This window comes from Chiloscyllium punctatum, chromosome 1 (assembly GCF_047496795.1).
Source record: "Chiloscyllium punctatum isolate Juve2018m chromosome 1, sChiPun1.3, whole genome shotgun sequence".
NCBI lineage: Eukaryota > Metazoa > Chordata > Chondrichthyes > Orectolobiformes > Hemiscylliidae > Chiloscyllium > Chiloscyllium punctatum.
Genome location: NC_092739.1, coordinates 90,543,713 through 90,561,119, shown reverse-complemented (window position 1 = coordinate 90,561,119; position 17,407 = coordinate 90,543,713). Strand labels below are relative to the sequence as shown.

The window sequence follows — 17,407 nt, the reverse complement described above, 5'->3', positions numbered from 1 at the left end:
ATTATTTGAAAATCCTATCACAACTTAATGATGCTGTTCCAAATACTTGCAGTATCCCCATAAACACCCCTTTGGCAAAATAAGGTAAAATCAAACACAGGTTCTTACAGGAGAGATGTCAGAGAGAGAGAATCAGCATGGAGTTGTTTCTTTGACCAGCAGCTGCAAACAAAACAGCTTGCTAAACCCAAACCAGAGAAAAGCTGAGCTGGGAGAACTGGTCCACTCCCCTTTCATTGTCCAAGTGTTTTCTTTTTAAAATTTGACAGCCATTGACCTGAGGCAGTATCTGTTAGCTATAATCAAATTTGCCCTAAAACCCACACAAACCAGACACTTTGGAATCTGAGCATTTGTGACCCCTCGGGGAGGAAAAAGCCAAGGAAACCTAACATTTTTAAAGGAGCAGCATTGTCACACATAGCAGGATTTGAACCCAGGCCCTCAAAACGTTATTTGGGTCTCTGCAGATAATACCACTGGACCATAACCTCGCTCCAACTCCAACCAGCAGACTTTTCACCTGATTTCTATTGACTTCAGGTTTGCTTAACCTCCTTGATGCTACACTTGGTCAAGTGCAGCTTTGATATCACTCATACCTTATCCCTGGAATGCAACTCATTTGTCTTTGTTTGAACCAAGGTTTTAAAGAGGTCAGGATCTTAATGTCCCTGGTAGAACCCAAATGGTTGTGAGTGAGCAGGTTATAAAGAACAAAGAAGAACAAAGAAAATTTACAGCCCAGGAACAGGCCCTATGGCCCTCCAAGCCTGAGCCGATCCAAATCTACTGTCTAAACCTGACGCCCAATTCCTAAGTATCTGTATTCATCTGCTCCCCACCTACTCATGCATTTGTCCAGAAGCATCTTAAATGAATCTATCGTGCCTGCTTCTACCACCTCTGCTGGCAACGCGCTCCAGACACCCACCACCCTCTGCGTAAAGTACTTGCCGCGTGTATTCCCCCTTAAACTTTTCACCTCTCGCCTTGAAAGCCTGACCTCTCGTTATTGAATCGCTCACCCTGCAGAAAAAAAGCTTATCTCTATCTACCCTGTCTCTACCCTTCATGATTTTGTAAACCTCAGTCAGGTCCCCCCTCATTCTCCTTTTTTTTCTAATGAAAACAAACCTAACCTACTCAATCTCTCTTCATAGCTAGCACCTTCCATACCAGGCAACATCCTCGTAAACCTTCTCTGCACCCTCTCCAAAGCGTCCATATCCTTTTGGTAATGTGGCGACCAGAACTGTACACAGTATTCTAAATGTGGCCTAACCCGTGTCTTGTACAATTTTAACATGACCTGCCAGCTCTTATACCCAAATACCCCATCCAATGAAGGCAAGCATACCATATGCCTTCTTGACCACTCTATCCACCTGTGCAGCAACCTTCAGGGTACAATGGACCAGCACTCCCAGATCTCTCTGCTTATCAACTTTTCCCAAGGCTCTTCTGTTCACTGTATAATTCACGCTAGAATTAGACTTGCCTAAATGCATCACCTCACATTTGTCTGGATTGAACTCCATCTGCCACTTCTCTGCCCAACTCTCCAGTCTATCTATATTCTCATGTATTTATTGACGGTCCCTTATGCTTTCTGCTACTCCACCAATCTTCGTGTCATCTGCAAATTTGCTGATCAGACCAATAGGGCCTTCTTCCAGATCATTTATGTATGTCACAAGCAACAGTGGCCCCAGCACTGATCCCTGTGGAACACCACTGGTTACCTTTCTCCATTTTGAGAAACTCCCTTCAACTACTACTCTGCCTCCTGTTGCTCAACCAGTTCTTTATCCACCTAGCTAGAACACCCTGCACACCATGTGACTTCACTTTCTCTATTAGTTTACCAAGGGGAATCTTATCAAACGCCTTACTAAAGTCCATGTATATGACATCAACAGCCCTTTCTTCATCTATCAACTTAATCATTTCCTCAAAGAACTTTATTAAGTTGGTAAGGCACGATCTCCCCTGGACAAAACCATGTTGCCTATCATTGATAAGCCCATTCTTTTCTAAATATAAATAGATCCTATCCCTTAGTTCCTTCTCCAACAACATTCCCACCACTGACGTCAGGCTCACTAGTCTGTAGTTACTCGGAATAGTCCTACTACCCTTCTTGTACAGGTTACAACATGAGCAACCTTCCAGTCCTCTGGCACCTCACTTGTGTTTAAGGATGCCACAAAGATATCTGTCAGGGCCCCAGCTATTTCCTCTCTCGTCTCCCTCAGCAACCTGGGATAGATCTCATCCTGTCCTGGGGACTTGTCCACCTTAATAACCTCTAGCCTATCCAACACACCTTCCCTACTTATGTCATTGTGATCCAGACTAATCAAACTTCCATCTCTAATATTATTGCTAAGCATGTACTGCCTCATATCACTCTTGATGGCACTTTCCATCACTGTATTCACGGTCTGAGAAGGCTGATCGGGTAAGTAATTGGCTGAAAATATGTTGCTGGAAAAGCGCAGCAGGTCAGGCAGCATCCAAGGAGCAGGAGAATCGACGTTTCGGGCATGAGCCCTTCTTCAGGAAACTCCACAAGTTCCTGAAGAAGGGCTCATGCCCGAAACGTCGATTCTCCTGCTCCTCGGATGCTGCCTGACCTGCCGTGCTTTTCCAGCAACACATTTTCAGCACTGATCTCCAGTATCTGCAGTCCTCACTTTCTCCTAAGTAATTGGCTGTGTTGCATATGTCCTGGGTTTCATGTACTATATATACTTGGGCAATTTTTCACATTGTCAGATAGATGCCAGTGTTGTAGCTTACTGAAACAGATGGTCTCTGGGTGTGGCAAGGTTTGGGGCACAAGTCTTAATTACTTTTACTGCAATGTTATCTAGGGTCATACACTTTGTAGCATCCACTGCACATTGAGTGAATCGAATTGGCTGAAGACTGGCATCCATGATGTTGGGCATCCCTGAAGGAGCCCAAGGTGGATCGTCCACTCAACACTTCCGACTGTAATTAATGTCATTTTGCTTGGTGCTGCTCCTGTCATGCCCTTCTGCTCTCTTCATTGAACCAGGGCTGAACCCCTTGATTGACGTCAATGATATAGTTGGGGATATGTAAACCATGAAGTTACAAATTATACTTGAATATGATTATGCTACTGCATGGCATCTCATGAATGCCCAATTTTGAGTTGCTAGATCTGTTTGCAGCATGGTCACAGTATCATACAACATGATGTCAAGTATTCTCTGTGTGAAAGTGGGATTTGGCTCCACAAGGTGGTCACTCTTGCAGATGCATCTGTAGTAGACAGATTGGTGAGGATATGGTTACAAATAAATTTGTGTCTTCTTGGTTCCTTCACCACTTTCCACAGTCTCAGTTGAGCAACTAGATTCTTTAGGACTTGACTAGCTTGATTAGTAATGCTACAGCCAAGTCACTGCTGGTTGAGGACATGGAAGGGCATTTTGCACCTTCGACACTCTCATCGATTCTTCCAGATGGTGTTCAATGTGAAGGCACACATTTATTTGCAGAGGATGGGTGGCAAATGGTAATCAGCAGGCAGTTTACTTTGCCCGTATTTGACCTGTTTCCATGAGATTTCATGGGTCTGAAATCAATATTGCATAGTCACCACCTCCCTGTGGGGCAGGAAGTATCCAGGGAAGGTGATGGTCGTGTATCTCCTGAAACATCTGCCACTGCTCATCAACTGGTTTATCTTGTAGTCATCTTGCCAAGTCTGCAGAGGTTCAAATCTGTCCTAATATCTTTGTTGCCTTTGTTTAACTCCAGAATACTGTTGTGGGATTCCAGTTTGTCATCTTTGAACTGAATTTGAAATTCTAGCATACTATGATCACTCTTCCCAAGAGGATCCTTTACAATGAGATTACTAATTAATCCCACGTTGTTACTCAATGCTAAATCAATCCCAAATCCAGAATAGCGTTCTTTCTGGTTGGTTCCACAAGACATTACTTCAAGAAACAATCTCTAATACATTCAATAAACTCTACCAGCAAGATGTGGAGGCTTTGGAGAGGGTATGGAAAATATTTACCTGGATGTTGCCTGGTTTGGAGGGAATAAGCTATGAGGAGCTATTGTGAAAACTCAGTTTGTTTTCACTTGAGCGAAGGAGGCTGAGGACGTTTACAAAATCATGAGTGGCATGGATAATCTGAGTCTTTTTCCCAGGGTAGAAACATCACTTGCTGGGAAACATAGATTTAAAATAAAAGAGGGAAAGTTTAAAGGAGATGTGAGAGACAAGTTTTTTTTAAACAAAATGGGTAATTACCTGGAATATTTTGTCAGAGGAGGAGGTAGATGTAGATACAATACCAGTGTTTAAGAGAGTAAGCAGGGAAAAGAAGGATACTGACCTTGTAGAGACAAGGAGCTTTAGTTGAGAAAGTGTCACATGTCAGTATTGGCTTGATGGGCCAAAGCGCCTGTTCTTGTGCTGAACTGATGTTTGTACCTCAAGTCCAACTTTGTCGGTTTGTTTAATTCAGGCTATATGCACATAAAGCCACCCATGATTATTGCTCTTCCTTGCTTACAAGCTATCAGTTTTTCATGGTTTATGTTGCGCCACACTGCTGGAATGCTGTTTGGGGACATGTAGATTACTCCCATTGGGAACGTGTAGATTACTCCCATCAGGGACTCATTTCCCTTGCTATTTCTTATTTCTACCCAGACTGATTCTACGTTTTGATCTTCACTGCTGATATCATTTACTGACAAAGCTATACATCTCCTTTCCCTCCTGCTTATCCTTCCAAAACAGAGTATTCTTGGATATGCAGTTCCTGTGGGCGGCACGGTGGCACAGTGGTTAGCACTGCTGCCTCACAGCACCAGAGACCCAGGTTCAATTCCCACCTCAGGCGACTGACTGTGTGGAGTTTGCACATTCTCCCCGTGTCTGCGTGGGTTTCCTCCGGGTGCTCCGGTTTCCTCCCACAGTCCAAAGATGTGCAGGTCAGGTGAATTGGCCATGCTAAATTGCCCGTAGTGTTAGATGTAGATGTAGATGTACATGTACATGTAGGGGTATGGGTGGGTTACGCTTCGGCGGGGCGGTGTGGACTTGTTGGGCCGAAGGGCCTGTTTCCACACTGTAAGTAATCTAATCTAAATCTTGTCTCCACACAATCACATCTCAGAAATTGCCATCAAGCCATACCCATTTGTCTTAATTTGCAGCATTAACATATTAATTTTATTCTGAATGCTTCGGGTATTCAGATACAAAAGCTTCAAGTTGGTCTGTTATCAAATTTCTGTACTCTTGAAGATTACTTGGTGCAATATGATGTTCACACATTCTGTCCCTCTTTTATTTTTTTGTTAACAATCAGTCTCATCATTAAGCTGCACTCCCTCTTCATCCTTTAAATTTGATTTTCTAATTGTATATGGAACAGAACCCTCCACTCTACTGTTTAGTTATGCTATATATAACCATATTGTTGAAGTAAGATAAGCTTTATTTTTGAATGGAGATGAGAGTTTAGTCTCTCTCTCAACTATATCTATTCACAGAATTATAAGTGATTGCCACTGAAAATTGTTAAGTGCAGAAAATGGAATAATTTTATTAATGAGTGTATACCTAATATTCTGTCCTTATTGTTTTACCTCCAGTGAGCCAGGAATAACAAAGACAAAAAGGGAATCTGACAAGGTATAGTAATGGGCATTCTTTGCCGAGAAATAATTATTGAATCATGCAGCACATTGATTAGACCACCTTTGGAATATTACATTCAATTCTGGTCTCCCTGATATAGGAAGGATGTTGTGAAACTTTGAAGGGTTCAGAAAAAAATTACAAGGTTGTTGCCAGGGCTAAAGGGTTTGAGCTATAGGGAAAGACTGAATTGGCTGGGGTTATTTTCCCTGGAGAATTAGAGGCTGAGAGATGACCTTATAGAGGTTTATAAAATCATGAGGAATAGCCAAGGTGTATTCCCCAGTGTGGGGGAGTCCAAAACTAGGGGGAATAGGTTTAAGGTGAGAGGGAGCAATTTAAAAGAGATTTGAGGTGCACCTTCTTCATGCAGAGGGAGATGCATGTAAGGAATGAGCTGCCAGAGGATGTGGTGAAGGCTGATACAATTGCAACATTTAAAAAGCATCTGGATGTGTACCTGTATAAGAAGGATTTAGAGGGATATGGGCCAAATGCTTGCAAATGGGAACTAGATTAATTTAGGATAGCTGGTCAGCATGGACGAGTTGGACTGAAGTGTCTGTTTCCATGCTTTATATTTCTAAGACTGTAAACAAAATCAAAAGAGGCTATTCGGCCCTTTGTGTCAAAGACAGTTTAAAAGAGCTATTCGACACCCAAACACCTAATGATCACCTCTGTGATGCAGGCAAGGCATTCTTTACAGTAAATCTGCCATTTGGGGAGCTTTAGCTTCAAATTATTAAGCCAGAGATTTAGCTACAGTCAATGTGATACATCAGGAAGGGGATAGTTACCTAGATACTGGACAAAGGCAATGTAGGGCAATCTGATTTGGTCCATAGTCAAGGATAGAAAGATATAACAGTGCGTTTGGTAGATATGGGGACCCAGAATGTAAAAATTGAGGAGTCTCAGCCATGCAACTATCCATCATGTTTGAGGTTTTTGCAGCTTGCTTAAAAGCAGAGTTTGCAGGGTAGATGTTAATAGCTTTTAGTCCACAACTTTCCACTTACACACTATTCTCAGACCCTGAAACTTTACTCATTCCACTTACTAATACAAATATCTGCCCCTCCCCTTCCTCTTCCAATGTGTTTAGGTCTTACCATATTCCTTCTCAGTCCACACTGTATTTCTCTAACCATATTCAAACCTTTGGAAAACCTGAGCCTGACTTTTGAGTCCCAGGAATTTTTCACAGAGACTGTTCAAAATATGAAACTTTAACCTGTCTGCTAGCAGCTCCCATAAGGAACTCTTATAATGAAACATTAGTGTGAGTTGAATCATAAGTATAGATACTTAGATGACCAGATTTTTGTTTAAAGATAGTTATTCGGGCAAAAGTGCAACTTGTAGTATATTGACTAAATCTGCTGACAAGAAGTATCAATCTATATAATAGTTTCAGTACAGTATACATTTGGCTTCGTCTATTTAAATCATTGTTTAAATATGTGATTTATATAAATTTTGATTAGAAACCCCAACTATTTTATGGTAATTTTACAAACATGTCAAATATTGACTTTTCCAGGAGGAAGATGATGAATCTGACAGTGAAGAATGGGAAGAAATGCTGAAAAAATTGAAGAAAGATACAAATGAAGATGTTAAGCATCAGCTGAGAGAGGATGATGATGAGAAAAAGAAACTCAGCCGTAGGTCAGTAAAGCATTTTTAATCATTTAGTCTGAAATAATAGCTGATCATAAATCTGAATTATGATAAAATTTGAGCAGTTCTTTCTTCACCATATTTCCTTCTGAAGTTTACTTTTAGTTCAGCAGGTTACTACCAAATTAAATGCAGATTACATTTTCTACATTAAGTAATATTTGCATTTGGAATGTATTTTTATCATTCCTGTTGAAATTTAATTTTGGAATAGTTACTGGAATATTGGTTTACAAACTACTGTGTCCGAGTTCATCTTGTTCATTTGCATAAATATATCAGTGGTAATGTTGAATAACTCCAGACCCTGTTTAGAATTAGAAAACATTAAAAAAGATGTGAACTAGATGTCATTCTCTGGTGGTTAGCATAAGACTAATGTAGGCCTAATTATAAATGGGAAAACAATTGCTTTAAATTCATTTTAAATTCTTAGATTGCCATTGTAATTAAGAGTACATTTTAATACATGGTTCTTCAAAAGGCAAATAAGTCACTATATGTGTGAAAAGTTGGCAACTGAGTAAAGCATTGTAACTTTGTTCCAGGTTGAACTTGCTTTAAAATGTCAGTGTTGAAATGTTGATGGAAGTGCAGTTAAATTTTACCATCGATAACAAATTGTTTTGACTTTGGAAACCATATTGAATGATCTGAATTATATTAGTCATGACAAGTAGTTACTTGCTAGCAAATTTCCCTCAACCTTCACGGCACCCTTTTAAAGTGTATTTCAACTCAGTAACTGTCACAACAAAGAGTTGTTATTGCATAAACTTCCGCATGATTTATTCAATAGTAAGTTTCAACGTGTGTTAACTCAAGTGTTACAATAGTGTTTGGTTATAGTCAATGGTAAATAGGTAATACAAACTGATTCTTAGAGCCTGAATCAATAGGACTCAATTTTCTTGTTCCAAGTGGACTCTGTAATGCAGTCTGTGATTTTACATGTATTTTCTTATCATTTATTTTTTAATTTGAACAAGTGGCACATTTGTTTTTTTATGTCTAAAGGAAGTTAATGATTAACCTTTGGTATTTTTGTAGCTATGGTAATTTATTTTAAAATACTGTTAAAAGACAGTGTTTTAAACTGTTTATAATTCATACAAGCTGCATAATTAATTTTAATATTACTGTGAATCATAGAGTCATACAGCGTGGAAACAATCTTTGCCCGACCAAGTTTCCCAAACTAAACTAATTACACTTGCCTGCATTTGGTCCATCTCTCTCCAAACCTTCCATGTTCATGTTCAAGAACCTATCCAAATGTCTTTTAAATGTTGTAACTGTACCTGCATTCTCTGGTAGTTCATTCCACATTCCTCAGGTCCCTTTTAAATCTTTCTCCTTTGACCATAAAAATGTACCCTCTAGTTATGAACTCTTCCCCCCCACCCCCCTAGGAAAAAGACCCTTGCTTTTCACCTTGTCTACTCCCCTCATTATTTTACAAACTTCTATAAGGTCATTCCTCAACCTCCTGTGCTTCAGTGAAAAAAAACTCCCAACCTATTCAGCCTATCCTTGTAACTCAAACCCTCCAGTCCTGACAACATCCTGGTAAATCTTTATTCAGTGGTCTGAGCAATGAAGACGAGCATACTAAATTCCGTCTTAACCATCCTGTCTACCTCTGATAGACATTCTGATAGATACAACTTTCAAAGAACAATGTACCTGAATCCCTAGGTCTCTCTGCTTTGACAGCATTACCCAGGGCCCTACCATTTACTGTATAAGTACTGCCCTTGTTTGTTTTACCAAATTTCAATACCTTGGATTTATCCAAAATAAACTCCATCTGCCTGGCTTCAGACAATTGGCTTCATTGATCAATATCTCTTAGATAACCTTCTTCATTGTTGAGGAGGAGAAAGTGAGGACTGCAGATGCTGGAGTACCAGAGTTGAAAAATGTGGTGCTGGAAAAACACAGCAGGCCAGGCAGCATCCGAGGAGCTGGAGAATCGACTGATGCCTCAGGCTGTGTGGAGTTTGCACGTTCTCCCCGTGTCTGCGTGTGTTTCCTCCAGGTGCTCTGGTTTCCTCCCACAGTCCAAAGATGTGCAGGTCAGGTGAATTGGCCATGCTAAATTGCCCGTAGAGTTAGGTAAGGGGTAAATGTAGGGGTATGGGTGGGTTGCGCTTCGGCGGGTCGGTGTGGACTTGTTGGGCCGACGGGCCTGTTTCCACACTGTAATGTAATGTAATCTAATCTAAAGGGCTTATGCCCGAAACGTCGATTCTCCTCCTCGGATGCTGCCTGGCCTGCTGTTTTTTTCCAGCACCACATTTTTCACTTCTTCATTGTTGACTATATCACCAATTTTGGTGTCATACACAAACTTACCAACCATGCCTCCTAAATTCTCATCCAAATCATTTGTATAAGTGACAAACAAAACTGGACTCGGCACCAATCCCTGCGGGGCACCACTGGTTACAGGCCTTCAGTCTAAGAAGTCGCCTCCACCATCACCATTTATCCCTGACTGCCAAGTCAATTTTTTATCCATTTGGCAAGCTCTCCATGAATCCTATGTGGTCTAACTTTACTAATTAGTCTACCATGCAGAACCTTGTCAAAGGCTTTACTAAAGTCCGTGTAGACAATGTCCACAGCTCTGCTGTCCTCAACTTTTGAGGATATAACCAATCAACTTTGTAAGATGTGATTTCCCATACACCAAGTCATGCAGACCCTAGTCAGTCCTTTGAGGAGCAGGAAAATCGACGTTTCTGGCAAAAGCCCTTCATTAAGAATTTTGCCCGACGTTTGCCCGAAACATCGATTTTCCTGCTCCTCGGATGCTGCCTGATCTGCTGTGCTTTTCCAGCACCACACTCTTGGCTCTAATCTCCAGCATCTGCAGTACTCACTTTGGCCTAATCAGTCCTTGCCTCTTAAAGGATGTAAATCCTATCTCTCAGAATCCCCTGCAATAACTTATCCACTAATCGTGTTAGACTCATAAGTCTATAGTTCCCAGGCTTCTCCTTACAGCTTTTCTTAAATAAAGGCACAACATTAGCCACTCTCCAGTCCTCCGACACCTCACTTGTGGCTGTAGATGATACAAATAGCTCTGCTCGGGGCCCTACAATTTCTTACGTAGTTTCCCACAACATCCTGGGATAAACTTGATCAGGTCCTGGAGATTTATCCACTTTTATGTTTTTTTAAGATCTCCAGCACTTCCTCTTCTATAATGTGTACTATTTTCAAGACACTAATATTGATTTCCCTGAGTTCCCTAGCCTCCATTTCTTTTTCCACAGTAAAGACTGACGCCAAATATTTGTTTAGTATCTCTCCCAAAACCCATCTCCACAACCTCATTGATCTTTAAGGGACCGAATTCTCTCTCTAGATGCTCTTTTGCTCTTAATGTACTTGTAGAATCTCTTTGGATTATCCTTAACCTTATCTGCCAAGGCTATTTCATATCCCCTTCTTGCCCCTCGCACTCCATTTCCTTCTTAAGAATGTCCTACACTCCTTGTACTCCTCAAGAGATTCACTTGATCCCGATTGCCTATACCTAATATACCTAATTGTTCCTGATTGTTCCTGACCAGAGCCTCAATATTGTTATTCATTCATTGGTCCCTACTCTGACCAGCCTTACCCTTCACTCTAATAGGAACATAATGCCTCTGAATTCTTGTTATGTCATTTTTGAAAGCCTCCCACTTGCCAATCATCTCTTTACTGCGAACAATCTACTCTAGTCAACTCTTGAAAGTTCCTCTTTCATATCGTCAAAATTTTCCTCACTCCAATAAAGAACTTTAACTTTTATGCAAGGCCTATCCTGTTCCTTAACTATTGTAAAACTAATAGAATTATGATCACTGGTCCAATGGTGATCATAATACTTCAGTCACTTGCACTGTCATTTTCTTCTCCCCAACAGAAGGTCAAATTTTAGGTACATCTATGTATTAATAAAGAGAATTTTCTTGAACATATTTAACAAACTCTTCACCATCCAAGCCCTTTACACCATGGCTGTCCCAGTCTATGTTCAGAAGGTTAAAATCCTCTGCAATTACAGCTCTAATATTCTTACATACATCTGAAATCTCTGTACATGCTTGTTCCTCAATTTCCATCTTACTATTAGGGGGCTTATAGTGCACTCCTATAAAGACGATCATCCCCTTCTTATTTCTGAGTGCCATTCTTATAGCTTCACTGGACAATCCCACAGAAATATCCTCTCTTAAGGAAATATTACTGTTGTACTTAATCAAAATGCTAAACCCCCTCCTCTCTCACCTCCTTTTCTATCCTTCCTTTAGCATCTAAATCCTGGAACATTGAGCTGCCAGTCCTGTCACTTCCTCAGCCATTTTTCTGTAATAGCTATGATGTCCCATGTTCCCATACATGTCCTAGGTTCATCTGCCTTATCTGTAAGGCCCCTTGAATTGTAATAAGTGCAGTTTAATTAATCAGAGTTGCCTCATTCTCTGACTTGCTCTTGCTTGTTTTTTGGTAGAACATAGAACAGTACATGCCCTTTGGCCCTAGATGTTGTGCCGTGCACTTATCTTAATCTAAAATCAACCTAACTTACGCACACCCAATTTACTGCTGTCCATGTGCTTGTCCAGCAGTTGCTTAAATGTCCATAATTTCTCTGACTGTACTACCGCCGCTGGCAGTGCATTTCCATACACCCACCACTCTCTGCATAAAGAACCTACCTCTCTGACCCCTTGTGACAGCCATTCTGTCCTGGGGAAAAGTCTCTGGCTACCTACGCTATGCCTCTCATTACCTTGTACACCTCTAACAAGTCACCTGTCTTCCTTCTCTCCAGTGTGAAAAGTTCTACTTCACTCAACCTCTCTTCATAAGACAAGCTGTCCAATCCAGGCAGCATCCTGGTAAATCACCTCTGCACCCTCTCTAAAGCATCAACATCCTTCCTAAATTGAGGCAACCAGAACTGGACACAATATTCCAAGTGTGGTCTAACCAGGGTTTTCTAGAGCTGTTGCGCACAACCTCGTGGCTCTTAAACTCAATCCCCCTGCTAATGAAAGCCAAAACACCATACGTTTTCTTAATTACCCAATCAACTTGGGTGGCAACTTGGAGGAATCTATGAATGTGGACCTCAAGATCCTACTGTTCCTGAAGTAACAAAGAAGATTGATGAGGGCAGAGCACCAAATGTGATCTATATGGACTTCAGTAAGGCGTTCGACAAGGTTCCCCATGGGAGACTGATTAGCAAGATTAGATCTCATGTAATACAGGGAGAACTAGCCATTTGGATACAGAACTGGCTCAAAGGTAGAAGACAGAGGGTGGTGGTGGAGGGTTGTTTTTCAGACTGGAGGCCTGTAACTAGTAGAGTGGCACAATAATTGGTGGTGGGTCCACTACTTTTTGTCATTTCTATAAACGATTTGGATGTGAGCATAAGAGGTACAGTTAGTAAGTTTGCAGATGATACCAAAATTGGAGGTGTAGTGGACATCGAAGAGGATGACCTCCGATTACAACAGGATCTGGACCAGATGGGCCAATGGGCTGAGAAGTGGCAGATGGAGTTTAATTCAGATAAATGCGAGGTACTGCATTTTGGGAAAACAAATCTTAGCAGGACTTATACACTTATAGTAAGGTCCTAGGGAGTGTTGCTGAGCAAAGAGACCTTGGAGTGCAGGTTTATAGCTCCTTGAAAGTGGAGTCGCAGGTAGATAGGATAGTGAAGAAGGCGTTTGGTATGCTTTCCTTTATTGGTCAGAGTATTGAGTACAGGAGTTGGGAGGTCATGTTACGGCTGTAGAGGACATTGGTTAGGACACTGTTGGAATATTGCATGCAATTCTGGTCTCCTTCCTATCAGAAAGATGTTGTGAAACTTGTAAATCTTTTGTGAACCCTTTCAAAGCTGTTGCCAGGGTTGGGAGGACCTGAGCTACAGGGATAGGCTGAACAGGCTGGGGCTGTTTTCCCTGGAGCGTCGGAGGCTGAGAGGTGACCTTATAGCGGTTTACAAAATTAGGAGGGGCATGGATAGGGTAAATAGGCAAAGTCTTTTCCCTGGGGTGGGGGAGTCCAGAATTAGAGGGCATAGGTTTAGGGTGAGAGGGAAAAGATATAAAAGAGACCTAAGGGGCAACTTTTCCACACAGAGGGTGGTACGTGTATGGAATGAGCTGCCAGAAGATGTGGTGGAGGCTGGTACAATTGCAGCATTTAAAAGGCATTTGGATGGGTATATGAATAGGAAGGGTTTGGAGGGATATGGGCCGGGTGCTGGCAGATAGGATTAGATTGGGTTGGGATATCTGGTTGGCATGGATGGGTTGGACCTGTTTACATGCTGTACATCTCTATGACTCTATGACTGCCAAGAATCCTGTCTTTAACCCTGTATTCAGCATTCAAATTCAACCTCCCAAAATGAGTCATTTCACATTTATCCAGGTTGAACTTCATCTGCCCCTTCTCAGCTCAGCTCAGCTCAGCTCTGCATCCTGTCAATGTCTTGTTGCAGCCCACAACAGCCCTTGACACTGTTTACAACACCACCGACATTTGTGTCATTGGCAAACTTACTAACCCACCCTTCCACTTCTTCATACAAGTCATTTATAAAAACTACCATGAGTAGAGGCCCAAGAACAGATCCCTGGGGGACACCACTAGTCGCCAACCTCCAGGCGGAATACTTTCCATCCACTACCACTCGCTAACTTCTTTCAGCCTGCCAATTCTGTATCCAGACAGCCAAATTTCCCTGTATTCCATACGTCCTAACTTTTTGAATAAGCCTACCGTGGGAAACCTTGTCAAATGCCTTATTGAAATCCATATACACCAAATCCACTGCTCAACCTTCATCAACTTGTCTCGTCACATCCTCAAAGAACTGAATAAGGCTTGTGAGGCATGACCTGTCCCCCTCAAAGCCATGCTGACTATCTTTAATCAAACTATGTTTTTCCAAATAGTCATAAATTCTATCTCTCAAAATCCTTTCCAGTACCTTGCTTACCGCAGATGGAAGACTGGCTTGGTCTATAATTCCTAGGGATTTCCCTATTCCCTTTCTTGAACAGAGGAATAGAATTCACCTCCCTCTAATCATCCGGTACTACTCCCATGGAGATGCAAAGATTATCGCCAGAGGTGCAGCAACTCTTTCCTCACTTCCCATATGTAACCTTGGATATATCTAGTCTGCCCCTGGGGACTTATCTATCTTGATGCTTCCCAAAATTTCTAACACATCCACTTCCTTCATATCAATGTGTTCAAGCCCAATAACCTGGTCCACAGTGTTCTCACTATCAATCTACTGAGTACTGAAGCAAAAACTCATTTAGGGCTCCCCTACCTCTTCAGACTCCAGGCACAGGTTCCTTCCACTATCCCTAATCAACCCTACTCTCGCTCTGATCATGCTCTTATTCCTTACGTAAGTGTAGAGCTCCTCTGGGTTTTCCCTAATCCTTCCCACTAAGGCTTTTTTATGCCCCCTCCTAGCTCTCAATCAATCCATTTTTGAGTTCTTTCCTAGCTACCCTATAATCCTCCCAAGCTGTGCGAGATCCTTGCTCCTTCAACCTTAAGTAAGCTTCCTTCTTCCTCTTGATGAGGACCTGCTCTTGTCATCCAAGCTCCTTCACCTTACCATTCTTTGCCTGTCTCAGGACTAGTGGTGGGGGATCCTAAATAGTAGTGAGAAGGGACAGATGAGAATGGTTCTAAATTAAAAATGAGGAAGTTAATTAGGGATGTTGTGGCTGTAATGGAGACATGGATTTCACAGGGGCGGGCATAGTTGCTGAATGTTCCAGGGTTTAATCAGATATGCTAATCAAGTCAAGCAGAATGGTTGTGCAGAATTTGTGATACCTTACAAATTTAAGCAGAGTGAGGAATATTAAAATACAATTTCTCAGTCTGGCAACCTACCTGACCAGCTACCTTTTCAAAGTACGCACAATTATTATCAAGTAATATGCGAGTGTTGGATAATTTTGTCACACTGAAACAGGCAAATAACTTTTCAGTCTAAATTTTAATTTATTATAAACAAAACCAGAGTGTACAGCTATGGTGTTTGTAAAGTTTGGACTAACTGTGGTACAACAGCAGAGCAATTTTTAAAATAACAGTACTGCTTTTGAGGCAAACCTGTAGTCATGTTGTGCTGGGAGAAGAAAATCAAATGTTACCTGGTATTTACTTGATGATAATTGTCTGATGTGGGAGTTTTGAGAGAGTTTACAGATCACTGAAGATTATATCTGCAATAAATGTTGTTGGTTGTGAATCCTGTCTGATCAAATGGATCGTTTGGAGTGACAGTTAGACAGATTACAAGAGCTAGGGAGTGTGATGGATGGCAGTTATAGGAAGGGAGAAAAGCTGCAGAAACAGGCAAGTAAATGAGTTAACTCTGAGAAAGGTAGGAGAGGTAGGCAGGTAGTAAAGGAGTCTTCTGTGGCTATCTCCATTTCAAACAAGTATGCTGTTTTGGAAAATGTAGGGGGTGATGGACTTGGAGGGGAATGCAGCACGAACAGCCAAAGTTTTGGTATGAAGACAGGTCGTCATGTAATGAGAGGTACATTATGTTCCAAGTGATCGATTGTGTTAGGGGACACTCTAGTCAGAGGCACAGACAGACATTTCTGTGGCCAGCAGCGAAAAATCAGAATGGTGTGTTGCCTCTCTGGTGCCAGGATCAAGGATGGCTCAGAGAGGGTGCAGAATGTTCTCAAAGGGGAGGTCATTGTACACATTGGTACCAACGACATATGAAGGGAAAAGGATGATATTCTGAAGGGACAATGTAGAAAGTTTGGCAGGGATTTAAAAAGGAGGTCCTCGAGGGTAGTACAAGCTAATGAGGGTTGGAATAGGAGGATAGAGCAGATGAATGCATGGCTGAGGAGCTGGTGTATCGGAGAAGAATTCACATCATTTTTGGATCATTGGAATCTCTTCTGGGATAGAAGTGCCCTGTACAAGAAGGATGGATTGCACCTGAATGGGAAGGGAGGTTTGCTAGAACTGCTTGAGAGGATTTAAACTAGTACAGTGGGGTCAGGTGGGGGGGGGGGGGGTGGAGAGCCTGGGGGATAGTGAGGAAAGAGATCAGTCTGAGGCTGGTATAGTTGAAAAAGGAACGAGTCAAACAGTCAGGGCAAGAAGGAGCAAAACAGAGAACAAGGTGGGACTGTTGAATTCATTCATTTCAATGCAAGAGGTCGATCGGAGAAGGCAGATGCACTCAGGGTATGGCTATCAGGGACTGGGATATCAGCAATTATAGAAATGTGGCTTGGGAATGGACAGGACTGGCAGCTTAATGTTCCAGGATACAAATGTTGTAGGTAGGATAGAAAAGGCGGCATGAGAGGAGCAAGTGTGGCATTTTTGATAAGGAATAGTATTATAGCTCTACTGAGGGAGGATATTCCTGGAAATATATCCAGGGTAGTAGTTATTTGGTTGGAACTGAGAAATAAGAAAGGGATGATCACCTTCTTGGGATTGTATTATAGACCCCCTAATAGTCAGAGGGAAATTCAGAAATAAGTTTATAAGGAGGTTTCAGTTATCTGTCAGAATAATAAGGTGGTTATGATAGGGGATTTTAGCTTTCCAAACATAGACTGGGACTGTCGTGGTGTTGAGGGTTTAGATGGAGAGGAATTTGTAAAGAGTGTACAAGAAAACTTTGGGTCAGTATGTGGATGTACCTACTAGAGAAGGTGCAAAACCTGCTCCTTGGATGCTGCCTGAACTGCTATGCTCTTCCAGCACCACTAATCCAAAAGGAGCAAAACCTAACCTACTCTTGGGAAATAAGGAAGGGCAGGTGACTGAGGTGTCAATGGGGGAGCACTTTGGGGTCAGCAACCATAATTCTATTTGTTTTAAAATAGTAATGGAAACGGATAGACCAGATCTAAAAGTTGAAGTTCTAAATTGGAGGAAGGCTAATTTTGACGGTATTAGGTGATA

The 17,407-nt window shown here is 41.7% G+C and overlaps 1 protein-coding gene across 1 annotated transcript in view; it reads left to right on the top strand.

Moving 5' to 3' along the window:
- cwc27 (CWC27 spliceosome associated cyclophilin) overlaps window positions 1-17,407 on the top strand; it is a 267,994-nt gene that overhangs the window by 71,886 nt on the left and 178,701 nt on the right. The window contains exons 9-10 of the mRNA XM_072570824.1: window positions 5,662-5,701; window positions 7,254-7,381. Of these exons, the coding sequence (XP_072426925.1) occupies window positions 5,662-5,701; window positions 7,254-7,381 (168 nt within the window). The remainder of the gene's footprint in view (window positions 1-5,661; window positions 5,702-7,253; window positions 7,382-17,407) is intronic.